Source organism: Chiloscyllium punctatum, chromosome 1 (assembly GCF_047496795.1).
Source record: "Chiloscyllium punctatum isolate Juve2018m chromosome 1, sChiPun1.3, whole genome shotgun sequence".
Lineage (NCBI taxonomy): Eukaryota > Metazoa > Chordata > Chondrichthyes > Orectolobiformes > Hemiscylliidae > Chiloscyllium > Chiloscyllium punctatum.
The window spans coordinates 174,238,003-174,260,966 of NC_092739.1; the positions used below are offsets into that span (position 1 = coordinate 174,238,003).

The window sequence follows — 22,964 nt, forward strand, 5'->3', positions numbered from 1 at the left end:
CACGTAGGCAATATGGCAGGGATGTGTCAGTTAGTTCAATGAAATGTGGTAAATGCAGGGTTATGGGGATAGTGTGAGGGTCTGGATCTGGGAGGGATGATCTTTAGAGGGTCGGTACAGGCTCAATGGGCCAAATGGCCTTTTTCCCACACTCTACAAATTCTATGATTCGATGACTCTGTCCCCACAACAAAGGCAGAGAAGTCTTGGGAAGAAGTGAAGAGAAATGGGCCAGTGAGTTGGAGGAATGGGTGAAAATTAGGAACAAAGGTCCCTCCAATGTCCTCTGTGTTAATGAGAATAGGTAAAAAGGGAAAACGATTTTGCTGCTCATTGGATGCTGCCTGAACTGCTGTGCTCTTCCCGCACCACTAATCCAGTTAATGAGAATAGGGCCAGTTTCTTCTTGAACTCCATTGGCTGGACAGGAACATCTGCTTTTGATAAATACCAATAGCGTCGTGTTTATTAACATGTCATGCTATAGTTAAGGAGACTACCTCCTCACTGAAAATGTGGTGAAACCCCACAGCACTTCCCCACACGTTCCCAACTCATCACCAAAGAGCTGCCTCCAGGAACAGAGATCAGGAAGAAACTTCAGAACATCACGAGACCATATTGTGCAGCCAATGAATCCATCAGGACTGAAAAGTGAGAAGAGTTTCATACCCCTCTGAAGTTACATTTCCTTTCACACCGTTTTACACCAAACAGTATTGTCCTTACACATTTTCCATCCTTGCAGGCCTGGAAATGACAGAAAAGAAGGTTATTGTTGTCACCGTATCCATGGAAACCATTAGTCAATATCAGCCAGTCAGGAACAGAGGTGTTTGTATCTAAATCTGTTAGGAATCAGTGGGAGCCAGTGGGTTTCAGAAGGAAGTGGAACCCTTCCAGATCTGATGCTCGTGTGAGAGCAGGAACACGGCAGAGGCCTGACAAATTGTTAATGACACCCCCTTTGGGTGGGCAGACATTCAAATGGGAGAATTAAAAAGGAATGTGGGACAAAGGGACAGGACAGTACAGGCCTAGATACTTTTCCCTGCAGCTGAGAATGGGAATCCCCAAGGATGGGCTGCCTGCCCACTGCTATAACTCATGGCAGCTTTTATTACCACACCATCCCTCACTCTTTACTTGAGAAATATTAAATCCCTCTGGGTATACAATCCCTGTAGGTAATGAGGCATAACCAGGAAGAGAAGCTGGTCCTGGAGATTATCCAGCTCCAGTGAGAGAGATAAGAATGAAACAGGGTCCATGGGTGAAGAACCATTCATTATAAAGACAGTGAAGACGGGCTGGAGACAGATGCTGTGGGTCACTGGGCCAGACTGCAGTCACATCGAGCAATGTGAGGAGGGCAACTTTATTAGAGTCACTTGCTTTCATTCACTTGTGGGACAACATGGGCGTTACTAGCTGGGGCAGGTTTTAATGTCCATCCCTGTTGTCCTTGAGAAGGAAGTGGTGAGCTGCCTTATTGGACTCCATGTGATCTAGTGGATCCACAATGGCCACAGTTCCACAATGTACTGAAGAAATTCACCAAGGCTCCTCGGGCATCACCTTCTAAACCCATCAGCACTTTCATCTCGAAGGACAAGGGCAGCAGATACATGGGAACACCAGCCCCTGCAAGTTCCTCTCTGAGCCACTCAGTATCCTGGCTTGGCAATATATCACAGTTCTCTCTCTCTGTTGCTGGGTCAACATCCTGGAATTCCATCTCGAAAGGGGTTTTTTTTGGTGTTCTCACAGGAGGTGGACTGCAGTGCTTCAAGAAATCAGCTCAGCTATGTTCTCAAGGGCAGCTAAGGACGTGCAATAAATAATGGCCCAGCCAGAGAGGCCCATGTCCCACAAATGAATAAAATACTGCCCTGTTTGAACTCTGAGTCACTGCTGTTTGATCTTGTCTTCTATTTCTCAAACTGAGTGTATGTTTCTAGTATCCAATGAGAAACATTACCTCAGGGCACCTTTCCTTAATCCATGCCATTACACATCACCATTTCCGTTAGCTCCTGCTGCCTGGGCCAGTCAAATGGGCTGATGTAAGGAACTGTCCCTAAACATTCTGTGAATTCATCATCCAAGTTACTCCTTTCCCAGTCTGATTCTTCCGATCTCAGTGGAGATTAAAACCAGCCGTGTATTTCCTATCAGACCTATTGTCATTCTCTGCATCCTGTCCTTCTGTGTGATTGCTGTTAGGGAGCAAACAAATGATTCTAACCTTTACTCTCTGTCATTGTTACTGAAACTGATTCAGTGAATCAATCTCCCACATGAAGAGAATCTCTCACCATTGCAACAGCCTCAGCCTGATTGAGAAGGAATACTCTCCCACTTTAATCCAGGGAATGACAGACCTATGAGCCTGACATAGGGAACCTGCTGGAGAAGATACTGAAGGAAAGGATAAATACCTATTTGGAAGAAAATGGGCTTATCGGTGACAGGCAGCATGGTTTTGTGCAGGGAAGGTCATGTCTTACAAACCCACTAGAATTCTTTGAAGAAGTGACAAAGTTGATTAATGGGGGAAGGGCTGTAGATGTCATGTATGTGGACTTCAGGGAGGCTTTTGAGAAGGCTGCCCATGGTAGGCTGATGGAGAAGATGAAGTCGCATGGGCTCCAGGGTGTTGTAGCAAGGTGGATAAAAAAACTGGCTGGGCAGCAGAGGCAGAGAGTAGTAGTGGAAGGGAGCTGCTCAAAATGGAGACCTGTGATCACCTGTGTCCCACAAGGATCTGCGCTGGGATCACTGTTGTCTGTGATATATATAAATGATCTGAAGGAAGGTGCAGGTTGCCTCATTAGCAAGTTTGCAGATGACATTAAGATCGGTGGAGTAGCAGATAGTGAAGAGGACTATTAGAGAATACACCAGAATACAGATAGATTGGAGAATTGGGCAGAGAAATGGCAGATGGAGTTCAACCCGAGCAAATGTGAGGTGATGGATTTTGGAAGATCCAATTCAAGGACAAACTATACAGTAAATGGAAAAGCCCTGGGGAAAATTGAGGTACAGAGACATTTGGGTGTTGAGGTCCATTGTTCCTTGAAGGTAGCAATGCAGGTCAATAGAGTGGTCAAGAAGGCATATGGCATGCTTTCATTCATCAGACAGGGTATTGAGTACAAGAGTTGGCAGGTCATGGTACAGTTTTATAAGACGTTGGTTTGGCCACATTTGGAATACTGTGTACAGTTCTGGTCACCACATTACCAAAAGGATGTGGATGCTTTGGAGAGGGTGCAGAGGAGGTTCACCAGGATGTTGCCTGGTATGGATGGCGCTAGCTACGAATAGAGGTTGAGTAGATTAGGATTATTTTCATTGGAAAGACAGAGGTTGAGGGGGATCCTGATTGAGGTCGACAAAATCATGAGAGGTATAGCCAGGGTGGACAGCAAGAAGCTTTTTCCCAGAGTAGGGGAGCTCAGTTATTAGGGGTTAAGAGTTCATAGAAGAGAGAACAATGAACAATACAGTACAGAACAGGCCCTTTGGCCCTCAATGCTGTGCTGAACTGTAAACTAATCTAAACTCATCCCCCTAAACTATCCCATCATCATCCATGTGCTTATCCAAGGATTGTTTAAATCTCCCTAATGTGGCTGAGTTAACTACATTAGCAGGTAGGGCATTCCAAGCCCTTACCACTCTCTGAGTAAAGAACCTGCCTCTGACATCTGTCTTAAATCTATCACCCCTCAATTTGTAGTTGTGTCCCCTCGTATAAGATGACATCTTCATCTGAGGAAAAAGACTTTCACTGTCTCCTCTATCTACTCCTCTGATCATCTTGTACATCTCTATTAAATCCCCTCTTAGAACAGACCCAACTCCCTCAGCCTTTCCTCATAAGATCTTCCCTCCAGACCAGGCAACATCCTGGTAAATCTCCTCTGCACCTTTTCCAATGCTTCTACATCCTTCCTGTAATGGGGTTCCCAGAATTGTACACAATATTCCAAGTGTGGCCACACCAGTGTTTTGTATAGTTGCAGCATGATATTGCGGTTCCGGAACTCAATCCCCCTACCAATGAAACCTAACACACCATATACCTTCTTAACAGCACTATCCACCTGGGTGGTAACTTTCAGGGATCTATGTACATGGACTCCAAGATCTCTCTGCACATCCACACTACCAAGAATCTTTCCATTGACCCAGTACTCTGCCTTCCTGTTATCCTTCCCAAAGTGCATCACCTCACATTTATCTGCATTGAACTCCATTTGCCACCTCTCAGCCCGATTCTGCAGTTTATCCAAGTCCCCCTGCAACCTGTAACATTCTTCCACACTATCCACTACTCCACTGACTTAAGTGTCATCTGCAAACTTACTAACCCATCCACCTATGCCTGTGTCTAAGTTGTTTATAAAAATGACAAACAGCAGTGGTCCCAAAACAGATCCGAGTGGCGCACCACTAGTAACCGGACTCCAGGCTGAATATTTTCCATCAACCACCACTCGCTGTCTTCTTTCAGAAAGACAGTTTCTAATCCAAACTGCTAAATCACCTTCAAACCTAGGCCTCTGCATTTTCTCCAGTAGCCAACCATGTGTAACTTTATCAAAGGCTTTACTGAAGTCCATGTAAACTCCGTCAACTGCCCTCCCCTCATCTACATGCTTGGTCAATGAGGTTTGTGAGACACAACCTGCCCTTGTCAAAACCATGTTGACTATGTCCAATCAAATTGTTGCTTGCTCAATGATTATAAATCCTATCTCTTATAATCTTCTCCAAAACTTGTCCGACAGCAGACATAAGGCTCACTGGTCTATAATTACCTGGGTCATCTCTACTGCCCTTCTTGACCAAGGGCACAACATTTACAATCCTCCAGTCCTCTGGTACTAAACCTGTAGACAATGATGACTCAAAGATCAAAGCCAAAGGCTCAAACACCTCTCCCTAGCTGCCCAGAGAATCCTCGGATAATTCCCATCTGGCCCAGGGGACTTCTCTATTTTCAATCCTTCTAGAATTGTTAACACCTCTTCACAACTAACCTCGATCCTTTCTAGTCTAATATCTCGTATCTCATTCTTCTCCTCCACAATATTCTCGTTTTCCTGAGTGAAAACCGGTGACAAATGTTTGTTCAGCCTCTCTCCGATCTCCACAGGGTCCACACTCAACTTCCCACTTCCGTCTTTGACAGGCCCTATTCCTACCCTCGTCATCCTTTTATTCCTCACATACCTATAGAAAGCTTTAGGGTTCTCCTTTATTCTATTTGCTAAAGACTGCTCGTGTCCTCTCTTTGCTCTTCTTAACTCTCTCTCTTTAAATCCTTCCTCACTGATCTGTAACTCTCTATCTCCTCATCTGTACCATCTTGTCTCATCATCACATGAGCCTCCTTCTTCTTTGTAACAAGAGATACAATTTCTGTAGTAAACCACGGTTCCCTTACCTTATCACTTCCTCCCTGCCTGACAGGGACAGACCTATCAAGGACACGCAATATCTGTTCCTGAAATCAGCTCCACATTTCGATTACTCGTCCCCATCCCCTGTTTTGCTCCCCCTATTCTATGCCTCCTAAGTCTTGCCTAATCACATTATGATTGCCCTTCCCCCAGTCCTATGGCATGCTCCTGTGAGAGGTAATTTCGGTTTAAACTTTAAGATGTGCCTGGACCACAGACTGATCCATAATAAAAGACAAAACTTTTGTTTCTTTTCTAGAACATTTTATATACTCAAAAGTAGAATAGTTTAAATTGTGCATATTGCTGACAATTTGTAAGCAGAGTGACGTCTTTTCTAAAACATTAGACTTTTTGTTTTTTTTTCTAAAAACATTTTGTATACTCAAAAGTAGAATAGTTTAAATTGTGCAGAATGCTGACAATTTGTGAGCAGAGTAAAACAAGCAGGCCCTTGATTGATGAAACCATAAACACAGACAGTGAAGGAGAAGTCCTTGACTGATAGAGGCTGCAAGACAGGGAAACGACTCGAGAGACATCTGCTACAGATTGATACAGAGACATCTGCTATAACACAGAGAAGAATAAGTCTTTGACTGATAAGACTACAGGGAGAGAAAAATAACACCTCTAGGGTCTGGAGACATTTGTTGCAGACTTTGTGATAAGGATGCAAGTTGGAGAATAATGATGTTCTTAAGAATGTGAACCTCATGGCTCATTAAAAGCCAGGAAGGGGAGGGTCTGGAGACATTTGTTGCAGACTTTGTGATAAGGATGCAAGTTGGAGAATAATGATGTTCTTAAGAATGTGAACCTCATGGCTCATTAAGAGCCAGGAAGGGGAGGGTCTGGAGACATTTGTTGCAGACTTTGTGATAAGGATACAAGTTGGAGAATAATGATGTTCTTAAGAATGTGAACCTCATGGCTCATTAAGAGCCAGGAAGGGGAGGGTCTGGAGACATTTGTTGCAGACTTTGTGATAAGGATACAAGTTGGAGAATAATGATGTTTTTTTTAAGAATGTGAACCTCATGGCTCGTTAGAACCAAGGAGGGGAGGGACTTGTACTGTATATAATGAGAAACTTTGTAAGCCTCGGCGCGCCTTTTACTCAGAAGGGTGCCCGACTCTGCAGACTTGCTAATAAAACTTTGTTTTCCTGAATTTGTCTAGAGCGATTATTAAGAAGCGATTTTCGTTTCTAACAACTTGGGGGCTCGTTGTCCGGGATCAACACTCCGGCCGCGGGGGGAGCTGAGGAAGGACATCGGAGAAGGTGCACCCTGCTGATTTCAGCAGTCCCTGATTCCTTGCTTGTCGCCCCGCGCGGCTTGAGCGAGTGATATCCGGGAGGCTCAGGAAAACAAAGGAGGGGTGTAACCGAGGCAGTGGGGACGGTTAACGATCGAGTAATTTCGGTGCACCGAACCCAGGTAAGAAAAAACTTGCGGGGACCGTGTTTCCGGAGGCCTGGGGACCTACGGGGTGCCTGTGGATTTTTCTACAGAGACGTGGGACTCAGGTATCTAGAGACCGGGGCTTGCCTGTGAGGGATTTTGCAGAGACCGTGTTTGAGGAGGAACGTGTACCTACGGGGTGCCTGTGATCTGTGTCACAGAGACGTAGGACACAGGAATCCAAAGACCGGGGGTGCCTGCAAAGGAACCTGGGCGATCACGGGACTGAAGGTCCGGGAATTGGCTAAATTGTGATAGATTATCACGGGAAAATTACGAAGTCCTCGGCAATGGGAAATAAGGGATCTAAGGCGATTAAGGGATGGGCTGGGGTATGTTTTGTTATTTGTAGATAGAATAAGTATAAGTAGCAGGAAATGATCTTGGAAACATATGTTGTAAAATCCATATAAGTGGGAGCTTATAAAAAATAATGGGTAAAGATGCTGCTGGGAGTTGTCCACAGACCCATCAACAGTAGCTTTCTTTGGGACAGAATAGTTCAGGGAGAAAATAAGGTGTGTAAAAAAACAGGCAGTATATTTATCACTGGTGATTTTAATTTTCATGTAGATTGGGAAAATCAAGTTGCCTAAGGAAGTCAGAAGGACACTTTTCTAGAATCATATGTTCTACATCCAAATGGGAATCAAGCTATTTTGCGTCTGATAATATATACTGAGGAAGGTTTAATACATGATCACAAAGTAAAAATAAACTCTAAGGTTACAGTGACCATAATATGATAGAAGTTAGCATTCATGTTAAGAGTAAGAAACTTGGGTTGAAAACAACTGTGCTATAAACTCGAAGAAGGTAGGCATTGTGCAGAGTTAACTGGAGTGGACTCAGAAAGAAGTTTAATAGAAAAGACAACTAATGAACAACTGCACACTTTTATGAAAATAGTTCATGACTCCCAGTTTCCTCAGTGAGGAAAAATGATTCCAGGAAGGGAATATCAAAGAATGATTAACCAAGGGAAAAAAAAAACAGACAGAGTTGAAAGAAAAGTCATAAAAATGGAAAAGATTGTGAGAGAATCAATGTCTGGAAGGTATCAAAAAAAAACTTAAATTTTGCTGCAAACAAAAAAAACATTTATGACAGCAACAGACACACAATGCATGAAAATTGGTCCTATCCACTTAATGATTCAAATGGTTAAACAAGCTTTTGGAGAACACAAAGGACATCATCTGAAAATTGGTTGTGCACGGAGAGAAATTGTATTATTGATAGCCACTGCTCGGATGTTATGCATTTTCCACCAAAGATATTTAATTGTGATTACTTTCCCCAATAATTGCATACAAATTAAGTCTGCAAAGGCTGCCAATTGTTATAACACCACCTTCTTGTGGTCTGTATGAAAATAGAATCTCTGTTGTATACTATTTATTATAAGGGAACACTGTTCCAACTACATGACAGAAAGGATAGCTGGCTTGCTTAACTGTAAGTATAACCTGTCTAAACAATAACTTCTCAGGATTAGTGACAACTGACTGAATTTCTGAATCATACGGTGCATTCTTGTAGTGTGCAGAAAACTGAGAAAGAACTCCATTAGCAGCTAAAAGGGTGTAAACTACTCAATGTATAAAACATACAGGAAACAGTTTGCAGAAAAATTCACCATTGACACGTTTAATTGCTACCATTCAAACACCCAAACTTCAGAAATGTAGGCCATCATTTACCTAACTGTGCAAATGTCCAAATCAACTGGGTTTACAGAAGCCCCGAGAAATTCTAAAGGACTGTTGCAATTTCAGGGAGGTGGGGGGATGGAATGGTGGAGAAGAGAGACCAACTGAAAATGATATTACTTTGAAGAGAGTTAAAGTTTCAATCAACCTCTTCAATTGTTGGTCCACCAGAAGGGTCCTTTCTGACTTGTTCTGAGAATGGCCCTTCGGGCATACCTCCCTGGTAAAGTTTGGCAATGGTGGGCTTGCATATTTTTTTTTTCAAATCTTTCAACTGCTGCTCAAAGTCCTCCTTCTCTGCTGTTTGGTTTGCCTCCAGCCAGGAGATGGCCTGGTTACACTTTTCGATGACTTTGTTCTTATCTTCCTCACTGATCTTGCCTTTCATTTTCTCTTCCTCCACTGAACTCTTCATGTTAAATGCGTACGACTCCAGGGAATTCTTGGCTGTAATTTTCTCACGCTGCATATCATCCTGACCTTTGTACCTCTCCGCTTCCTGCACCATCCTCTCGATCTCCTCCTTACTCAACCTGCCCTTGTTATTGGTGATGGTGATTTTGCTCTCTTTGCCAGTGCTCTTGTCCACAGCAGAGACATTCAAGATGCCATTTGCGTCAATATCAAAGGTGACCTCAATCTGTGGTACACCACGTGGCGCAGGAGGGATCCCACTGAGGTCAAATTTGCCCAAGAGAACTCCGGAGGAAAGGTCTCCTGGCTCACACTCCGCCGCTCGACTTCCTCTTGCATAAGGTGGAGCCCGGAGACTGGGTACTTGTTAAGACCTGGAAGGCCGAAAAGCTCCAGCCGCGGTGGGAAGGACCGTTCTTGGTTCTGTTAACAACTGAAGCAGCTGTTCGGACGAAAGAGAAAGGGTGGGTCCACGCATCGAGGATAAAGGGGCCTGTTCCATCTGAAGAAGAAAGCACTTGGACATGCGAGCAAGGGGACAAGCCGTTGGTGGTAAAACTGAAAAGACAGCAATAATGAACTCTACTTGGACTGTATTGGTGGGGATATTGATCAATTTACTCCTGTATGTGGGGGAGGGTGAGGGGAGATGTGACAAATGTCGAACTATAGTAAGACTTGGGATTTGAATCTACTCGGGAACATTGTGTCCCATTCCTATGTGGACGATAGGTGTTACGATGTGAGTGCACGACACGAATGTTGGGAGGATGGGAGACCCTATTATCAGGTATATAATAAAGGATACGGTGGCAAAATCCGTGGATGCCCTATAAATGACCGCTGGGTGTCTATTAGCAAAACTGGGAGGTGGGACCTATCCTCCGTGTTGCTCAGGGAGCAGGTTGACAGAGTCAAGGAGACCAAGATACAGATCACTGATCGGGGGTTGGGGAAGGAGCAAGACCGTTAGGGAACGGTCGTGCTCCCTAAAGTGCCATCCGTATACGAAGAGGTAGAAGGAAAAATTGAACTCCCTGATGTTACACAAAACCTGTTTATTGATCTCACCTCTAGAATAGCCACTGTTTTAAATGTTAGCAATTGCTGGGTTTGTGGGGGGCCGCATATGTCGGAACAATGGCCGTGGACTGGTCAAAGCTTAGACATAGGGGAATTGCAGCAAACCACTTGGACTCATGTCAACGACAGAAAAAGCCAGGGGTGGAGACTGACAAACAGCCCTGAGGGCCAGTTCTGTATTGAAGGCAAGGGGACCGTGGAGGTAGGGATTAGTCCCTGTCAGAATATGTTGGATGCAACCACGCGAGTATGGTGGCCTGAGGATATTACTTGGTACATTGCAAACCGAGGTCATAAAAATTGCGTTCCATTACGTACTGATTCCTCCTCTGACGAACTAGGTTCTGATTCTTCCGATGGCATGATGAGAGTCTGGAGTGGTGGTTGTCGGGGGAATCGATGCTGGGATACTCCTGTCCAGACTCTGGGTCAGGAGTCCGAATACTGGAATTGCAGTGGTCCTGGTCCTTATGAGGGCGTCCCCGGGGTAAAGGAGCTGTGGGATGACGTTGTGAGGCAGGGAGGGCCTGCTCCAGATGGCCTATTTTGGATATGCGGTAATCGGGCATACTCCAAACTGCCCATGGGATGGGCTGGGGTATGCTTCCCGGGTCTAATACGACCTGCGTTCTTCCTATTACCCCGGGAGGAAGGCGATGATTTGGGGATTAAACTCTTTGACTCCCTCCGTAGGTCACCAAGGGATATCCAAGTCAGTGATTGGGGGGATGAGTGGCCACCGGCCCGGATTATTGAATACTACGGGCCAGCTACATGGGCACAGGACGGATCATGGGGATATCGTACTCCTATCTATATGTTAAATCGAATTATCAGGCTCCAAGCAGTCGTAGAGGTCATTACTAACCAGACCGCTCTGGCCCTGGAGCTGCTGGCTAAGCAGCAGGATCAGATGAGGGCTGCTATATATCAAAACCGACTTGCCTTGGATTATCTGTTGGCCTCGGAGGGGGCGTGTGCGGGAAGTTTAACCTGACAAACTGCTGTCTAGAAATTGACGATAATGGTAAAGCGGTTTTGGAAATTTCCGATGAAATTCGGAAATTGGCCCATGTGCCAGTACAATCTTGGCGTCCTCTTAGTGGCATCGGATGGTGGGATGGTCTCCTAAGTGGTAGTTGGTGGCGCACAGCGTTGCTGATGGTTGGGGGGGGGCATGATTCTTCTTCTCGTACTACCCTGCCTAATCCCCTGTATTCAGTTTTTAATTCAGAAAAATATTTCCCGACTCCAGGCAGTGGTGGTTCCACAACATGGGACGCGTGAACTTAAAGTGATGTTGCTGCGAAAGACCAAGGATTTCCCGGGCCCTTGAGGAGGGGGGGGTTATCTTGGTCAGGCACATCTTAAGAAAGAAAAGGGTGGAATTGTGAGAGGTAATTTCGGTTTAAACTTTAAGATGTGCCTGGACCACAGACTGATCCATAATAAAAGACAAAACTTTTGTTTCTTTTCTAGAACATTTTATATACTCAAAAGTAGAATAGTTTAAATTGTGCATATTGCTGACAATTTGTAAGCAGAGTGACGTCTTTTCTAAAACATTAGACTTTTTGTTTTTTTTTCTAAAAACATTTTGTATACTCAAAAGTAGAATAGTTTAAATTGTGCAGAATGCTGACAATTTGTGAGCAGAGTAAAACAAGCAGGCCCTTGATTGATGAAACCATAAACACAGACAGTGAAGGAGAAGTCCTTGACTGATAGAGGCTGCAAGACAGGGAAACGACTCGAGAGACATCTGCTACAGATTGATACAGAGACATCTGCTATAACACAGAGAAGAATAAGTCTTTGACTGATAAGACTACAGGGAGAGAAAAATAACACCTCTAGGGTCTGGAGACATTTGTTGCAGACTTTGTGATAAGGATGCAAGTTGGAGAATAATGATGTTCTTAAGAATGTGAACCTCATGGCTCATTAAAAGCCAGGAAGGGGAGGGTCTGGAGACATTTGTTGCAGACTTTGTGATAAGGATGCAAGTTGGAGAATAATGATGTTCTTAAGAATGTGAACCTCATGGCTCATTAAGAGCCAGGAAGGGGAGGGTCTGGAGACATTTGTTGCAGACTTTGTGATAAGGATACAAGTTGGAGAATAATGATGTTCTTAAGAATGTGAACCTCATGGCTCATTAAGAGCCAGGAAGGGGAGGGTCTGGAGACATTTGTTGCAGACTTTGTGATAAGGATACAAGTTGGAGAATAATGATGTTTTTTTTAAGAATGTGAACCTCATGGCTCGTTAGAACCAAGGAGGGGAGGGACTTGTACTGTATATAATGAGAAACTTTGTAAGCCTCGGCGCGCCTTTTACTCAGAAGGGTGCCCGACTCTGCAGACTTGCTAATAAAACTTTGTTTTCCTGAATTTGTCTAGAGCGATTATTAAGAAGCGATTTTCGTTTCTAACACTCCTATCCCTTTTCATCGCTAAACTAAGTGTAACTAAACTATGGTCATTCTCTCCAAAGTGCTCACCTACCACTAAATCAAAGTGAGAGGAGCAAAGTTTAGGGGAGACATGCGTGGAAATTTCTTCATGCGGAGGGTGGTGGGTGCTTGGAACACGTTGCCAGCAGAGATGGCAGAGGTGGGCATGATAGCATCATTTAAGATGCATCTAGACAGATACATGAATTCACCGGGAACAGAGGGATACGGATCCTTAGAAAATAGGTGACAGGTTGAGATAGAGGATCTGGATCGGTATGGGCTTGGAGGGCCGAAGGGCCTGTTACTGTGCAGTAATGTTCTTTGCTTTTTTCCTCGTTTCCAGTCATTCCCGAGTGCTTGAATATTCAGACTTCAGTCTTTACCATCTTACAGCTGTGTGTTTGTCATAACTTTCAAATCCTACATCCAGTAAGAGGGTACCCAGCAGCTCAGTGTTACTGAGATTACCAGCTGGAACTATTATAACACTGTACAGCTCCAATTTTGTCCCCAAAATGACTGTGAAGCATCATGTGACACTGCTGTTTCAATCCTATTACCTATTCAAGGAACTAACTCACTGTCCAAGAAAGCAAATGGTATTTTAGCATTTATCTCTCAGGTTTTGGATTCTGGGTAATCCAAGATGGAGGATGGGAAAAATTTCTGGTTGTAACAGCTGCTCCTTTTTTTTGAGGTATTTTAGGTGCTGGAGGTGATTTCCTTGAATTCCAGGAGCAGCAATTACTGTTTGATATGCTGTTGCATTGTTTTGGAACTTTGGGGAAAAAAAGTCAGAACGTTCCAGCCCCGGGTAACTGTCTGTGTGGAGTTTGCACGTTCTCCCTGTATCTGCGTGGGTTTCCTCCAGGTGCTCCGGTTTCCTCCCATAGTCCAAAATGTGCAGGTCAGGTGAATTGGCCGTGCTAAATTGCCCCCAGTGTTAGGTGCATTAGTCCGAGAGAAATGGGTCTGGGTGGGTTGTTCTTTGGAGGGTGGGTGTGGACTGGTTGAGCCAAAGGGCCTGTTTCCACATAATAGGGAATCTAATCTAATCTAAAAACAGCAGTTTTAAAAGGAAGAAGCACAGACAAAGGAAGCACATGGTGATGACAGTGCAGGAGAGAGAGAGAGAGAGAGAGAAAGAACCTGCACAGTTACTGCCTGTGCTGTTTGAATTCATGTATCGCTGGACATCGGAGTGCATCTGGGAAATTTAACAAACAGTGAATTTCACAACTAATCTTGGAGGAACCGGTTTGGGCGAAGTTCACAGCACAGAATCAGATAAGTTAATCATTGTCTTAAGTCTGTCCAACAGAAAGGCTGTATTATTGAGTACAGTGGGTGTTTCTTGATTATATGTTTTTGGAGATATGTCTCTTGATTAAACTTAAAATATAAGCCATAGCTCTTTAATTTAACCTGGGGCAGTATTTTGTAGAGGAATAAGACAGTGTTATTTTCAGGGTCTGTAGATTGTGAAGGAGCAAAAATGGCCTTTGCAGTGATACATACTTCTTGTCAGATGTGGGAGTTTAAAGAGAGTTTAAGGGTTACTGTGGATTATATCTGCCATAAATGCTATTGGATGCGAATCTTATCAGATCGAGTGGATCAGTTGGAGAGACAGATAGAAGCGATGAGGAATTTGCAACAGCAACAGTATGTGATGGATGGCAGTTATAGGAAGGGGGGAAAGTCTCAGATACAGTCACATAGATGGGTTAACTCCAGGAAGGGTAAGAGAGGTAGGCACCTAATGCAGGAGTCTTTTGTGGATATACCCATTTCAAACAGGTATGCTGTTTTGGAAAATGTAGGGGGTGATGGATTCTCAGGGGAACGTAGCACGGACAGCCAAGTTTCTGGTATTGAGACTGGCTCTAATGTAACGAGGGGTACGTCGGCTTTCAAGAGATCAATTGTGTTCGGGGATTCTGTAGTCCGAGGTACAGACAGACGTTTCTATGGCCAGCAGAGAAAAAGCAGAATGGTGTGTTGTTTCCCTGGTGCCAGGATCAAGGATGTCTCAGAGAGGGTGCAGAATGTTCTCATGGGGGAGAGGGGCCAGCAGGAGGTCATTGTCCACATTGGAACCAATGATATAGGAAGGGAAATGGTTGAGATTCTGAAGGGAGATTACAGAGATTAGGCAGAAATTTAAAAAGGAGGTCCTCAAGGGTAGTAATATCTGGATTACTCCCAGTGCTACGAGCTAGTGAGGGCAGGAATAGGAGGATAAGGCAGATGAATACATGGCTGAGGAGCTGGTGTATGGGAGAAGGATTCATATTTTTGGATCATTGGAATCTCTTTTGGGGTAGAAGTGACCTGTACAAGAAGGACAGATTGCACCTAAATTGGAAGGGGACTCATATACTGGCAGGGACATTTGCTAGAACTGCTCGGGAGGATTTAAACTAGTCAGGTGGGGGGTGGGATACAGGGAGATAGTGAAGAAAGAGATCGATCTGAGACAGATACAGCTGAGAACAGAAGTGAATCAAACAGTCAGGGCAGGCAGGGACAAGGTAGGACGAATAAATTAAACTGCATTTATTTCAATGCAAGGAGTCTAACAGGGAAGGCAGATGAACTCAGGGCATGGTTAGGAACATGGGACTGGGATATCATAGCAATTACAGAAACATGGCTCAGGGATGGGCAGGACTGGCAGCTTAATGTTCCAGGATACAAATGCGACAGGAAGGATAGAAAGGGAGGCAAGAGAGGAGGGAGAGTGGCATTTTTGATAAGGGATATCATTACAGCTGTGCTGAGGGAGGATATTCCCAGAAATACATCCAGGGAAGCTATTTGGGTGGAACTGAGAAATAAGAAAGGGATGGTCACCTTATTGGGATTGTATTATAGACACCCCAATAGTCAGAGGGAAATTGAGAAACAAATTTGTAAGGAGATCTCAGCTCTCTGTAAGAATAATAGGGTAGTTATGGTCGGGGATTTTAACTTTCCAAACATCGACTGGGACTGCCATAGTGTTAAAGGTTTAGATGGACAGGAATTTTTTAAGTATGTACAAGACAATTTTCTGATTCAGTATGTGGATGTACAAACTAGAGAAGGTGCAAAACTTGACCTACTCTTGGGAAATAAGGCAGGGCAGGTGACTGAGGTGTCAGTGGGGGAGCACTTTGGGGCCAGCGACCATAATTCTATTAGATTTAAAATAGTGATGGAAAAGGATAGACCAGATCTAAATGTTGGAATTCTAAATTGGAGAAAAGCCAATTTTGATGGTATTAGGCAAGAACCTTTGAAAGCTGATTGGAGGCAGATGTTCACAGGTTCAGGGACGGCTGGAAAATGGGAAGCCTTCAGAAATGAGATAACAAGAATCCAGAGAAAGTATATTCCTGTCAGGGTGAAAGGGAAGGCTGGTAGGTATAGGGAATGCTGGATGACGAAAGAAATTGAGGGTTTGGTTAAGAAAAAGAAGGAAGCATATGTCAGGTATAGACAGGATTTATTGAGTGAATCCTTAGAACAGTATAAAGGAAGTAGGAGTATACTTAAGAGGGAAATCAGGAGGGCAAAATGAGGACATGAGATAGCTTTGGCAAATAGAATTAAGGAGAATCCAAAGGGTTTTTACAAATATATTAAGGACAAAAGGGTAACTAGGGAGAGAATAGGGCCCCTCAAAGATCAGCAAGGCGGCCTTTGTGTGGAACCACAGAAAATGGGGGAGATGCTAAATGAATATTTTGCATCAGTATTTACTGTGGAAAAGGATATGGAAGATATCGACTGTAAGGAAATAGATGGTGACATCTTGCAAAATGTCCAGATTACAGAGGAGGAAGTGCTGGATGTCTTGAAATGGTTAAAGGTGGATAAATCCCCAGTACCTGAGAACTCTGTGGGAAGCTAGAGAAGTGATTGCTGGGCCTCTTGCTGAGATATTTGTATCATCGATAGTCACAGGTGAGGTGCTGGAAGACTGGAGGTTGGCGAACGTGGTGCCACTGTTTAAGAAGGGTGGTAAGGACAAGCCAGGGAACTATAGACCAGTGAGCCTGACCTCAGTGGTGGGCAAGTTGCTGGAGGTAATCCTGAGGGACAGGGTGTAAATTTATTTAGAAAGGTAAGGACTGATTAGGGATAGTCAACATGGATTTGTGCATGGGAAATCATGTCTCATAAACTTGATTGAGTTTTTTGAAGAAGTAACGAAGAGGATTGATGAGGGCAGAGCAGTAGATATGATCTATATGGACTTCAGTAGGGTGTTCGACAAGGTTCCCCATGGGAGACTGATTAGCAAGGTTAGATCTCATGGAATACAGGGAGAACTAGCCATTTGGATACAGAACAGACTCAAAGGTAGAAGACAGAGGGTGGTGGTGGAGGGTTGTTTTTCAGACTGGAGGCCTGTGACCAGTGGAGTGCCACAAGGATCAGTGCTGGGCCCTCTACTTTTTGACATTTACATAGATTATTTGGATGCGAGCATAAGAGGCACAGTTATTACGTTCGCAGATGACAGCAAAATTGGAGGTATAGTGGACAGCAAAGAGGGTTACCTCAGATTACAACAGGATCTGGACCAGATGGGCCAATGGGCTGAGAAGTGGCAGATGGAGTTTAATTCAGATAAATGCGAGGTGCTGCATTTTGGGAAAGCAAATTTTAGCAGGACTTATACACTTAATGGTAAGGTCCTATGGAGTGTTGCTGAACAAAGAGACCTTGGAGTGCAGGTTCATAGCTCCTTGAAAGTGGAGTTGCAGGTAGATAGGATAGTGACGAAGGTGTTTGGTCTGCTTTCTTTTATTGGTCAGAGTATTGAATACAGGAGTTGGGAGGTCATGTTGCGGCTGTACAGGACATTGGTTAGGCCACTGTTGGAATATTGCGTGCAATTCTGGTCTCCTTCCTATTGGAAAGATGTTGTGAAACATGGAAGGGATCAGAAAAGATTTACAAGGATGTTGCCATGGTTGGACGATTTGAGTTATAGGGAGAGGCTGAACAGGCTGGGTCTATTTTCCCTGGAGCATCGGAGGCTGAGGGGTGACCTTGTAGAGGTTTACAAAATTATGAGGGGCATGGATAGGATAAATAGACAAAGTCTTTTCCCTGGGGTCTGGGAGTCCAGAACTAGAGGGCATAGGTTTAGCGTGAGAGGGGAAAGATATAAAAGAGACCTCAGGGGCGACTTTTTCACGCAGAGGGTGGTACGTGTATGGAATGAGCTGCCAGAGGATGTGGTTGAGGCTGGTACAATTGCAACATTTAAGAAGCATTTGGATGGGTATATGAATAGGAAGGGTTTGGAGGGATATGGGCCGGGTGCTGGCAGGTGGGACTAGATTGGGTTGGGATATCTGGTCGGCATGGACGGGTTGGACATGCTGTACATCTCTATGACTCTATGACTCTATGATGGAGTTAAAAACAGGCATGTATTGTTGAGGCTGCATCTGGAGCTGAAAAATGTGTTGCTGGAAAAGCGCAGTAGGTCAGGCAGCATCAAAGGAACAGAAGAATCGACATTTCGGGCATAACCCCTTCTTCAGCCCCGAAACGTCGATTCTCCTGCTCCTTTGATGCTGCCTGACCTGCTGCGCTTTTCCAGCAACACATTTTTCAGCTGCACCTGAAGTCCCGTGTACAGTTCTGCTCCCCATATTTACTGGCATTGGAGGCAGTTTGAAAGAGGCTCCTGAGGCAGGTTCCAGGGATAATGGAGCTGATTTCCCAAGAACAGTTAAACAGGTTCAGCATTGATTCAGTCAGTCATAGAAGGATGAGGGAGAGTCTCACTGTAACAAGATTCTGAGGGGGTGGAAGGATCAGAGTAGTTGTTGAGAAGATGTTACACTAGTGAGGGAGTCTCGGCCTAGTGGACTGTGAAAACTCCTACATGGCCCATGGCTCATCACTAATTAATCTCCTTGTGCAGCCCGTGGTGCTTCAGTTCCCTTGGTAATAAAATTCCTGAGCCCTTTATAAAGGAGGCCAGGGATGTGCCGTGTAGTGACTCTAATCTGTGTTCAACAATAAACAATGTTCCTTTCCAGTCAGGCTTCCTGAGTTATTACAGCAAGTTGAGACCTGGAGCAGATCATCATGATCTTGTTGAAAGGCAGGGCAAGTTTTATGGGCCAAATGGCCTCCTCCTGATACTATTTCTGATCCTTTTATCTCTCCTGCACACAACATTCCTTCAGTGTCTCAGATTGATGAAGGTGATTGTTATGGCCAGGGTGGGGAGATGATCGACATGGACTTTAGCAAGGCCTTTGACAAACTCCCTCACAGCAGGCTGATGAAGCTGAAGTCACATGGGATCCACAGTCAGCTGGTAAGATGGAGACTGAACTGGCTTGGACATAGAGGAAAGAGAATCACAGTGGCAGGGTGCTGTTCCGCCTCAGGATCTGAGAGCAATGGTGTTCCATAGGGCTCAGTGCTGGGACCCCTCTGTTTAGGACAATGGAAGCAGCCTGAGGAGTATGTTTGTGGATAACACAAACATTGGGAAAGCTGGGGATCGTGAGAAGGATTGCCAGAGGGTACAGCAGGCTTGGGATAAACTGGAGACTTTGCCGGAGAAACGGCAGCTGGAGTCTAATCTGAACAAATGTGAGGAGATGTATTTGGGGGATCTAATGCAGGACAGAATTATACAGGGAATGGTGGAACCTTTAACAGTATTAACATACAGAGGGATCTCAATGTACAGATCCACAGTTCCCTGGAAGTGCTGACACAAGTAAGTAAGTTGGTGAAGAAGGCATATGACATGGCTGCCTTCATTGGTCAGGGCACAGAGTATAAAAACTGGCAAGTCATGTTGCAGCTGTGAAGAACTTTAGTCAGACCACATCTGGAATATTGCGTACAGTTCTGGTCAGCACATTACCAGAAGGATGTGGAAGGTTTGGAAAAGGTTCAGAAATGGTTTACCAGGATATTGCCTGGTTTGGAGGGGATTCGCTATGAGCAGAGATTGGGCAAATGTGGTTTGTTTTCACTTGAATGTTGAAGAATGAGGGGAGACCTGATAGAAGCTGACACAATTATAGGAGGCATGGATAGAATGAATCGTCAGAGTGTTTTTCCCAGATAGAAATGACAAGTATTAGGGGTCATAGATGAAAGTAAAAGGGGATGTGAGAGGCAGCTTTGTCATACAGAGGGTGGTAAGTGCCTGGAATGCGCTGCCAGAGGTGGTGGTTGAGGCAGACACAAAAGGAATGTTTAAGAGACATTTTACAGGTTCATAAATAGGCAGGAAGCAGACGGCTATGGAGCATTCAGAGGTTTTTATTTTCAAACGGCATCATGTGTCAGCACAGTCTTGATGGGCTGAAGGGCCTGTTTCCTGGGCGGTACTGTTCTTTATTTTGTATTTTTTGTGAACTGCAGTGGTTCAGGAAGGCAGCTCCCCATCACCCACTGAAGCTCAACTCGGGCTGGACAAGAAAGGCAGCCCACGAGTCATTTAAACAAAACATGAGCTACGAGCATGGATTGGCACATGGAACTGTGATGTTGCCATGACAGAGGTGTGGTTGAGGGATAACTGAACATTCTGGGCAATAAGGTCTTCAGGCAGGATGGGGGAGAGTGCAAAATTGGAGTGGAGTCACATTATTAGTGAGAGAATCAGTTACTACAGCAAGGAGGAATGATGTCTTGGAAGGGTTGAGGGAAATCAGGAGGGCAAAAAGGGGATGTGGGATAGCTTTGGCAAATAGCGTTAAGGAGAATCCAAAGGGTTTTTACAAATACATTAAGGACAAAAGGGTAACTAGCGAGAGAATAAACCCCTCAAAGATCAGCAAGTCGGCCTTTGTGTGGAGCCGCAGGAGATGGGGGAGATACTAATCGAGCATTTTGCATTAGTATTTACTGTGGAAAAGGATGGAAGATATAGAATGGAGGGTAATAGATGGTGACACCTTGCAAAATGTCCAATTACAGATGAGGAAGTGCTGGATATCTTGAAATCCATAAAAGTGGATAAACCCCCAGGACCTGATCAGGTGTACCCGAGAACCTTGTGGGAAACAAGGGAAGTGATTATTGGGCCTCTTGCTGAGATATTTGTATTATCGATAGTCACAGGTGTGGTGTCGGAACACTGGAGGTTGGCGAACGTGGTGCCACTGTTTAAGAAGGGTGGTAAGGACAAGCCAGGGAACTATAGACCAGTGAGCCTGACCTCAGTGGTGGGCAAGTTGCTGGAGGTAATCCTGAGGGACAGGGTGTAAATTTATTTAGAAAGGTAAGGACTGATTAGGGATAGTCAACATGGATTTGTGCATGGGAAATCATGTCTCATAAACATATTGAGTTTTTTTGAAGAAGTAACAAAGAAGATTGATGAGGGCAGAGCAGTAGATGTGATCTATATGGACTTCAGTAAGTCATATGGCAAGGGTCCCCATGGGAGACTGGTTAGCAAGGTTTAATCTCATGGAATACAGGGAGAACTAGCCATTTGGATACAGACCTGGCTCAAAGGTAAAAGACAGAGGGTGGTGGTGGAAGTTTGTTTTTCAGACTGGAGGCCTGTGACCAGTGGAGTGCCACAAGAATCGGTGCTGGGTCCTTGACTTTTCATCATTTATATAAATGATTTGGATGTCATCCTAAGAGGTACAGTTCGTAACTTTTTTGGAGTTTTGGTGGACAGCGAAGAGGGTTACCTCAAATTACAATGGGATCTTGCCCAGGTGGGCCAATGGGCTGCGAAGTGGTAGATGGAGTTTAATTCAGATAAATGTGAGGCTGCATTTTGGGAAAGCAAATCTTAGCAGGACTTATACACTTAATAGTAAGGTCCCAGGGAGTGTTGCTGAACAAAGAGACCTTGGAGTGCAGGTTCATAGCTCCTTGAAAGTGGAGTCGCAGGTAGATAGGATCATGAAGAAGGTGTTTGGTATGCTTTCCTTTATTGGTCAGAGCATTGAGTACAGGAGTTGGGAGGTCATGTTGTGGCTGTACAGGGACATTGGTTAGGCCACTGTTGGAATATTGCATGCTCTACAACTGTAATGAGACTTTGTGAATAAACTTAGGAATAAGCAGAATGCAGCCACACTGTTAGGTCTGTATTATAGCACCCCCCCACAAACATTCAGCAGGCAACTGAGGAGCAGATTTTTAGTCAACTCACTGAAGACTGTAAAGATAATTCCAGGATGATGAGTTTAGGGGAGTTCAATTACCTTGATATTAATTGGATAATCATATTATGAAGGGTTTAAAGGGGACTGATCTCTCAAAACGTACGAGAAGACCAAATGATATCAACCTGTGGATGATCCTACAAGAGACAGTGCCACGCTGGACCTGATCCTGGGAAACGAAGCTGGGATAGGTGTTTGAGATGATAGCAGGGGAGCGTGTTACTGATAGTGAGCACAACATTCTACATTTTACTGTTATTGTGGGAAAGGAGAAAGATGGTCTCCAAAAAAGGATTTTATCATGAGGGAAGGCAAAGTTTCCTAAAATAAGGCAGGATCTTGGAACTGCTACTTCAGGACAGGGGAAGGTGTTCAATAAGGTACTGGGGTGAGTACATGTCCTTTAACGTGAAATATACAGCAACAAGCTCAGAGAGCCCTCGCTGTCAATGAATATTCAGAACTGGATAATAAGGAGAAGACAGACATATAACATACCATAGGAGCAAATCAATGGAGGTTTTCAGGGAGTACAGAAGGTGAGGGAGAGCCCAATACTGCAACTAAGAAAGCAAAGACGAGGCCATGAGAACATTCTGGCAAGCAGGGTTAGGGAGAATCCCAAAATATTTTACATTCCAATCAAGGGGAAAAAGACCCAGAGCCCATTAGGGACCAAGGGGCGATCTGTGCATGAAGCCACAGGACACCAGGAGAGTGTTAAATGAGTATTTCACATCTGCCTTTTATCGGGAGAAGGAAGATGCAAATACAGAATTCCAGAAGATGGACTGTGATGTTCTCGAACAGACTGACATAAGGAGTAAGGAATTATTGGAGGTTTTGGAGAGTTTAAAGGTGGACCAATTCCCAGATCCGGGTGAATTATTTGCCAAGTTGCTGTGGAAGGCGAGAGAAGATATAACAGGGGTCCCAGACTCCAATGTATATATCATCTCTGGCTACAAGGAGGTGCCAGAGGACTGGAAGACAGCTGATGTGGTTTTACTTGACAATCAGGGTGGGTGAGATGGACCAGGGAACTCTCGACCAGTGAGTGATAGGGAAATTATTGGAGAAAATTCTGAAGGAGGGAATTAATCTCCATTTAGAGAGTTCAGGTTTGATCAGGGTTAGTCAGCATGGCTTTGTCAGAGAGAGGTCATGCCTAACAAATCTGTTGG

The 22,964-nt window shown here is 44.5% G+C and overlaps 2 protein-coding genes across 2 annotated transcripts in view; one reads left to right on the forward strand and one right to left on the reverse strand.

Annotated features, from left to right (window-relative positions):
* LOC140480780 (uncharacterized) overlaps nt 1-9,163 on the reverse strand; it is a 65,042-nt gene extending 55,879 nt beyond the window's left edge. Inside the window, exon 1 of the mRNA XM_072576147.1 lies at nt 8,969-9,163. Within this exon, the coding sequence (XP_072432248.1) occupies nt 8,969-9,163 (195 nt within the window). The remainder of the gene's footprint in view (nt 1-8,968) is intronic.
* LOC140481892 (endogenous retrovirus group 3 member 1 Env polyprotein-like) lies at nt 6,103-11,430 on the forward strand. The gene is made up of 2 exons (XM_072578533.1): nt 6,103-6,919; nt 9,232-11,430. The coding sequence occupies exon 2, from the start codon at nt 10,199-10,201 to the stop codon at nt 11,147-11,149; it is 951 nt and encodes a 316-aa protein (XP_072434634.1). The 5' UTR covers nt 6,103-6,919; nt 9,232-10,198; the 3' UTR covers nt 11,150-11,430.
* Nucleotides 11,431-22,964: the final 11,534 nt, after the last annotated feature.